This window comes from Borostomias antarcticus (genome assembly GCF_949987555.1).
Source record: "Borostomias antarcticus genome assembly, chromosome: 21".
Taxonomy (NCBI): domain Eukaryota; kingdom Metazoa; phylum Chordata; class Actinopteri; order Stomiiformes; family Stomiidae; genus Borostomias; species Borostomias antarcticus.
In genome coordinates, this window is record NC_140254.1 from 21,254,417 (window position 1) to 21,262,463 (window position 8,047).

Here is an 8,047-nt window from a genome sequence, read left to right on the forward strand (position 1 = left end):
ATACGGACGAATGACCGAGACACGGCCGACCCTGGGAATCTCGCCTCTGGTTCCAACTCACCGTCCGTCCGGCGCCTCCGGTCGTTGAATGAGCCTCGGGTTCAGAGGGGCGTCCGAGGGAGGGCAGAGTACGACAGGGAGAGAGGGACAGAGGGACAGAGACGTAGAGAGGGACAGAGGGACAGAGACAGGCAAAGAGAGGGACAGGAGCGGGACGAGCCCTCATCCCTCAGCCCATCATCCATCTGTTTCCAACTCGCCCCACCGAGAGTAAATCCTCCGAGTTTATCTTCGCCTGCTCCGCGACCCCTGACCTTTCAGCTGGTCTGTCCTTCTCCTCCTCCTCCTCCTCCTCCTCCTCCATCTCCCCCTCCATCCCTCATCTCCTCACTGGCCCTTTAATCCCTCCATCCCTCCCTATCATCTCCACCGCCTGTCAATCAGCATCCCCCACTCCACTCCCATCTCTTCCTGATCCCTCCATCCCTCCATCCTTCCATTCTCCTCATCCCTCCATCCCTCCATTCTCCTCATCCCTCCATCCTTCCATTCTCCTCATCCCTCCATCCTTCCATTCTCCTCATCCCTCCATCCTTCCATTCTCCTCATCCCTCCATCCTTCCATTCTCCTCATCCCTCCATCCTTCCATTCTCCTCATCCCTCCATCCTTCCATTCTCCTCATCCCTCCATCCTTCCATTCTCCTCACCCCTCCATCCTTCCATTCTCCTCATCCCTCCATCCTTCCATTCTCCTCATCCCTCCATCCTTCCATTCTCCTCATCCCTCCATCCTTCCATTCTCCTCATCCCTCCATCCTTCCATTCTCCTCATCCCTCCATTCTCAGTCACATCCTCCTCCAGGTAGCTCTGCCACCGCCTCTCTCTCACTCTCAGACTCCCTTTCCCCCTATCCTGCTTTCCTCCACCCCTCTGTCTCTCCCTCTCTCTCTCTCTCTCTCTCTCTCCGTCTTCTCTAGGAGTCCCGGTGTCTCTCGCCCGCCTCCCCCGACCCTCGCCACCATGCTGGAGAACATGTCCCGGCGCAACCGCTCCCTGCTGTCCCTTTCCCTCACCTCATTGGCCCTCGCCCTGTCCGTCCTGGCCTTCTGCACCTCCTATTGGTGCGAGGGGACACACAAGGTGGTCAAGCCCCTCTGCCTCTCTCCGGTCAAGATGAAGAACTGCGGGCAGAACAACAGCCAGCCGTACACCACAGGTGAGGACCCCTCTGCCAGGGCCCCTCCCCCCAGGACCCCACCCCCCAGGACCCTCTGCCAGGGCCCCACCCCCCAGGGCCCCACCCCCCAGGCCCCTCTGCCAGGGCCCCACCCCCCAGGGCCCCTCCCCCCAGGGCCCCACCCCCCAGAACCCCTCCCCCCAGGACCCCTCCCCCCCAGGGCCCCACCCCCCAGGCCCCTCCCCCCAGGGCCCCACCCCCCAGGACCCCTCCCCCCAGGGCCCCTCCCCCCAGGCCCCACCCCCCAGGGCCCCTCCCCCCAGGGCCCCTCCCCCCAGGCCCCTCCCCCCAGGCCCCAGGGCCCCTCCCCCCAGGCCCCCTCCCCCCAGGCCCCCTCCCCCCAGGGCCCCTCCCCCCAGGGCCCCTCTGCCAGGGCCCCTCCCCCCAGGGCCCCACCCCCCAGGGCCCCACCCCCCAGGCCCCAGGGCCCCTCCCTCCAGGGCCCCCCGGAACAAGACCCCCCCTGCCAGGGCCTGTGTTCTTACTAGAACTGACCCAGTCATGCTGCCCCTGCTTAGGAGGGTTCTCTGTGTTCTTACTAGAACCGACCCAGTTCTAGTCCGTCTCCCTTATTCAGTCACGTTCTCCCTTCTCTTTTCTCCCCCTCTCTTTTCTCCCCCTCTCTTTCTTCACCTCAGAGAGCCCGACCCCTGACCCCAGGAAGGCCCCGCCCAACACCACGCTGACCCCACTGCAGAGGGAGGAGCTTGCTCGCCAGAGGAGGAAGCAGCTGGCGAACGCCGTCCACTACATCTGGGAGACGGGGGAGGACAAGTACATGCTGCGCTACTTCCACACCGGCTTCTGGCAGTCCTGCGAGAGACACAGCCACGGTGAGGACACCTACTGTCCCTTCTGTTAGTCCTGTGAGAGACACAGCCACGGTGAGGACACCTACTGTCCCTTCTGTTAGTCCTGCGAGAGACACAGCCACGGTGAGGACACCTACTGTCCCTTCTGTTAGTCCTGCGAGAGACACAGCCACGGTGAGGACACCTACTGTCCCTTCTGTTAGTCCTGCGAGAGACACAGACAGGGTGAGGACACCTACTGTCCCTTCTGTTAGTCCTGCGAGAGACACAGACAGGGTGAGGACACCTACTGTCCCTTCTGTTAGTCCTGTGAGAGACACAGCCACGGTGAGGACACCTACTGTCCCTTCTGTTAGTCCTGTGAGAGACACAGCCACGGTGAGGACACCTACTGTCCCTTCTGTTAGTCCTGTGAGAGACACAGCCACGGTGAGGACACCTACTGAACCAGGACAGGGGTTCCACTTTCCACGGCCCCTCATCCGTTGGAGGTTTTAGGGTACTGGATGCAGACAGACAGACAGACAGACAGACAGACAGACAGACAGACAGACAGACAGACAGACAGACAGACAGACAGACAGACAGACAGACAGATAGATAGATAGATAGATAGATAGATAGATAGATAGATAGATAGATAGATAGATACTTAGCCTGGTGAGACTATCCTGAACTCGTGAGCTCACGTTGTTTCACTCCGTATAAAACAAACCATCTGGACCACGTCAGGTTACTTCTGCTCAGTGGCACAGCTAAAGAAAAAATGGAGGATAGATTTCATATCCACCCAAAATACTAGGCTTATTGTATGAAATGAAATTTTATTTTATTTTAGTTAGTTTTGTAAACACACAATACAGTTTCAGTTAGTTATCGTTTTTTTTGTAAAGCCTAGTTTTTATTTTTATTTCAGCTAACTAAAATGTTTTTTCACACCTAGTTTTCGTTTTTTAGTTAGTTTTCGTTAACTATAATAACCTTGCTCCTCTCAGCTTCCTGGCTGGATGGGAGCTCCACGCTCTCTGGACCCAGACAAGCATATATCACTGCTCTGCATAGCTCAACACAAAACATATTAATACTCCATAAAGAAAAACATCACATACTAGGTGGCTACATACTCATACTAGGTGGCTACATACTCATACTAGGTGGCTACATACTCATACTAGGTGGCTACATACTCATACTAGGTGGCTACATACTCATACTAGGTGGCTACATACTCATACTAGGTGGCTACATACTCATACTAGGTGGCTACATACTCATACTAGGTGGCTACATACTCATACTAGGGGGCTACATACTCATACTAGGTGGCTACATACTCATACTAGGTGGCTACATACTCATACTAGGGGGCTACATACTCATACTAGGGGGCTACATACTCATACTAGGTGGCTACATACTCATACTAGGTGGCTACATACTCATACTAGGTGGCTACATACTCATACTAGGGGGCTACATACTCATACTAGGTGGCTACATACTCATACTAGGTGGCTACATACTCATACTAGGGGGCTACATACTCATACTAGGTGGCTACATACTCATACTAGGGGGCTACATACTCATACTAGGTGGCTACATACTCATACTAGGTGGCTACATACTCATACTAGGTGGCTACATACTCATACTAGGTGGCTACATACTCATACTAGGGGGCTACATACTCATACTAGGTGGCTACATACTCATACTAGGGGGCTACATACTCATACTAGGTGGCTACATACTCATACTAGGGGGCTACATACTCATACTAGGTGGCTACATACTCATACTAGGTGGCTACATACTCATACTAGGTGGCTACATACTCATACTAGGTGGCTACATACTCATACTAGGTGGCTACATACTCATACTAGGTGGCTACATACTCATACTAGGTGGCTACATACTCATACTAGGTGGCTACATACTCATACTAGGTGGCTACATACTCATACTAGGGGGCTACATACTCATACTAGGTGGCTACATACTCATACTAGGTGGCTACATACTCATACTAGGTGGCTACATACTCATACTAGGTGGCTACATACTCATACTAGGTGGCTACATACTCATACTAGGGGGATACATACTCATACTAGGTGGCTACATACTCATACTAGGGGGATACATACTCATACTAGGTGGCTACATGCAGCACACTTGAGACAAGGACGACTTGAAGAATGTAATTTATTTGGAGCTTCGCTTCCGTTTGGCTTACAGGTTCATCTGGCTCATACTGGCTCATATTTAATAATCCCGTATATACTGAATACATGTCTAGGATTTTAAGCCCAGTTAAAGGACTGTAGGAGATTTTAAATCCCTATGGGACGACCACTGGATCAAATAAAGGTTAAATGTGGAAGCCTTGCTCATCCCTGTGTGTTCCTTCCTTCACAGAGGAGAAGTGCCGGAGCTTCATAGAACTGACGCCTGGAGAAACACAAGGTCTGTTCTTACCTGGGATGAAGAGTTGAACGCCTCATCAAGCTGCATTATGAAAGAGCCTATGAAAGATGTCTGTTTCTTTACACTCCTCCACTCCACGTCTCTCTTTCTTTCTCTCCTCCTCTCCTGTCTGTTCCTGCTTCTCTCTCTTTCTCTCTCTCCCCTCCCACTATCCCTCCCTGCATGTCTCCCTCCCAACCTCCAGGGGTGCTGTGGCTCTCGGTGATATCTGAGTTCACGTACATCGGCCTGCTGGCCATGGGCTTCCTGCTCATGTGGGTGGAGGTCCTGTGTCTCTGCGCACGCAAGGAGATGCACGCCCTGAAGATCAACGCCTTCGCTGCCATGTGCACCGTCCTCTCTGGTGAGACAGCAGACGCCCTGACCACCTGTCTGACCACCTGACCACCTGTCTGACCACCTGAACACCTGTCTGACCACCTGACCACCCGTCTGACCACCTGTCTGACCACCTGACCACCTGTCTGACCACCTGACCGCCCGTCTGACCACCTGAACACCTGTCTGACCACTTGACCACCTGTCTGACCACCTGAACACCTGACCACCTGTCTGACCACCTGACCACCTGACCACCCGTCTGACCACCTGACCACCTGACCGCCTGACCACCTGTCTGACCACCTGTCTGACCACCTGACCACCTGACCACCTGACCACCTGTCTGACCACCTGACCACCCGTCTGACCACCTGACCACCTGACCGCCTGACCACCTGTCTGACCACCTGTCTGACCACCTGACCACCTGACCACCTGACCACCTGTCTGACCACCTGACCACCTGTCTGACCACCTGACCACCCGTCTGACCACCTGTCTGACCACCTGACCACCTGTCTGACCACCTGACCACCTGTCTGACCACCTGACCACCTGACCACCTGTCTGACCACCTGACCACCCGTCTGACCACCTGTCTGACCACCTGACCACCTGTCTGACCACCTGACCACCTGTCTGACCACCTGACCACCTGACCACCCGTCTGACCACCTGACCACCTGTCTGACCACCTGACCACCCGTCTGACCACCTGACCACCTGTCTGACCACCTGTCTGACCACCTGTCTGACCACCTGACCACCCGTCTGACCACCTGACCACCTGTCTGACCACCTGATTACCTGTCTGACCACCTGACCACCTGACCACCTGTCTGACCACCTGACCACCTGTCTGACCACCTGACCACCTGAACACCCGTCTGACCACCTGAACACCTGTCTGACCACCTGACCACCTGTCTGACCACCTGACCACCTGAACACCTGTCTGACCACCTGACCACCTGTCTGACCACCTGACCACCTGACCACCCGTCTGACCACCCGTCTGACCACCTGACCACCTGTCTGACCACCTGACCACCTGTCTGACCACCTGTCTGACCACCTGTCTGACCACCTGTCTGACCACCCGTCTGACCACCTGACCACCTGACCACCCGTCTGACCACCTGACCACCTGTCTGACCACCTGACCACCTGTCTGACCACCTGTCTGACCACCTGTCTGACCACCCGTCTGACCACCTGACCACCTGTCTGACCACCTGTCTGACCACCTGTCTGACCACCTGACCACCCGTCTGACCACCTGACCACCTGTCTGACCACCTGACCACCTGTCTGACCACCTGTCTGACCACCTGTCTGACCACCTGACCACCCGTCTGACCACCTGACCACCCGTCTGACCAGACGTCCTGACTGTAGAACACGGCTTTGTGATCTGCGGAGCGCGATATTTAATCTATCTGATGTTATGAGTCCACTGTCCATCACAGCCTCATATGAATCAGATGTAAAGCAGAAGTTTTAATGTTTTAGAGTGATTCTTTATTTTCCTCTCTCTCTCTCTCTCTCTCTCTCTCTCTGTCCCTCTCTCTCTCCCTCTCTTCCTCTCTCTCCCTCTCTCTCTCTCTCTCCCTCTCTCTCTCTCTCTCTCTCTCTCTCTCTCAGGGCTGATGGGGATGGTAGCTCATATGATGTACACCACAGTGTTCCAGATGACCGTGAGCATCGGCCCTAAAGACTGGAGACCCCAGACCTGGGACTACGGCTGGTCCTTCGCGTGAGTCTCTCCTCTCCCTCCTCTCCTCCTCCTCGTCTTCTCCTCCTACCTCTCCTCTCCCTCCTCTCCTCCCCCTCGTCTTCTCCTTCTACCTCTCCTCCCCTCGTCTTCTCCTCCTACAACCTCTCCTCCTCCTCGTCTTCTCCTTCTACAACCTCTCCTCCTCCTCGTCTTCTCCTTCTACCTCTCCTCCCCCTCGTCTTCTCCTCCTACCTCTCCTCCCCCTCGTCTTCTCCTTCTACAACCTCTCCTCTCCCTCCTCTCCTTCCCCTCGTCTTCTCCTTCTACAACCTCTCCTCCCCCTCGTCTTCTCCTTCTACCTCTCCTCCCCCTCGTCTTCTCCTTCTACAACCTCTCCTCTCCCTCCTCTCCTCCCCTCGTCTTCTCCTTCTACCTCTCCTCTCCCTCCTCTCCTCCCCCTCATCTTCTCCTTCTACAACCTCACCTCCCCCTCGACTTCTCCTTCTACAACCTCTCCTCCTCCTCGTCTTCTCCTTCTACCTCTCCTCTCCCTCCTCTCCTCCCCCTCGTCTTCTCCTTCTACAACCTCTCCTCCCCTCGTCTTCTCCTTCTACCTCTCCTCCCCCTCGTCTTCTCCTTCTACAACCTCTCCTCCCCTCGTCTTCTCCTTCTACCTCTCCTCCCCTCGTCTTCTCCTTCTACCTCTCCTCCCCTCGTCTTCTCCTCCTACCTCTCCTCCCCCTCGTCTTCTCCTTCTACCTCTCCTCCCCCTCGTCTTCTCCTCCTACAACCTCTCCTCCTCCTCGTCTTCTCCTTCTACAACCTCTCCTCCTCCTCGTCTTCTCCTTCTACCTCTCCTCCCCTCGTCTTCTCCTCCTACCTCTCCTCCCCTCGTCTTCTCCTTCTACAACCTCTCCTCTCCCTCCTCTCCTCCCCTCGTCTTCTCCTTCTACCTCTCCTCTCCCTCCTCTCCTCCCCCTCATCTTCTCCTTCTACAACCTCTCCTCCCCCTCGTCTTCTCCTCCTACAACCTCTCCTCCCCCTCGTCTTCTCCTTCTACAACCTCTCCTCTCCCTCCTCTCCTCCCCCTCGTCTTCTCCTTCTACCTCTCCTCCCCCTCATCTTCTCCTTCTACAACCTCACCTCCCCCTCGACTTCTCCTTCTACAACCTCTCCTCCTCCTCGTCTTCTCCTTCTACCTCTCCTCTCCCTCCTCTCCTCCCCCTCGTCTTCTCCTTCTACAACCTCTCCTCCTCCTCGTCTTCTCCTTCTACCTCTCCTCTCCCTCCTCTCCTCCCCTCGTCTTCTCCTTCTACCTCTCCTCCCCCTCGTCTTCTCCTTCTACAACCTCTCCTCCCCCTCGTCTCCTCCCCCTCGTCTTCTCCTCCCCCTCCTCTCCTCCCCCTCTCATATTATCGTTATCTACGAGGTATTTGGTGACACGCCCCCCCCCCCCCCCCCCCC

General features: G+C 55.4%; 1 protein-coding gene across 1 annotated transcript; it reads left to right on the top strand.

The window, feature by feature from the left end:
* Positions 1-1,023: 1,023 nt before the first annotated feature.
* LOC311323252 (germ cell-specific gene 1-like protein) lies at positions 1,024-6,626 on the top strand (the record flags this gene model as incomplete). The annotated part of the gene is made up of 5 exons (XM_084455450.1): positions 1,024-1,219; positions 1,879-2,073; positions 4,477-4,524; positions 4,730-4,888; positions 6,511-6,626. The coding sequence occupies 5 exons, from the start codon at positions 1,024-1,026 to the stop codon at positions 6,624-6,626; spliced, it is 714 nt and encodes a 237-aa protein (XP_084311576.1).
* Between the last annotated feature and the right edge of the window lie 1,421 nt (positions 6,627-8,047).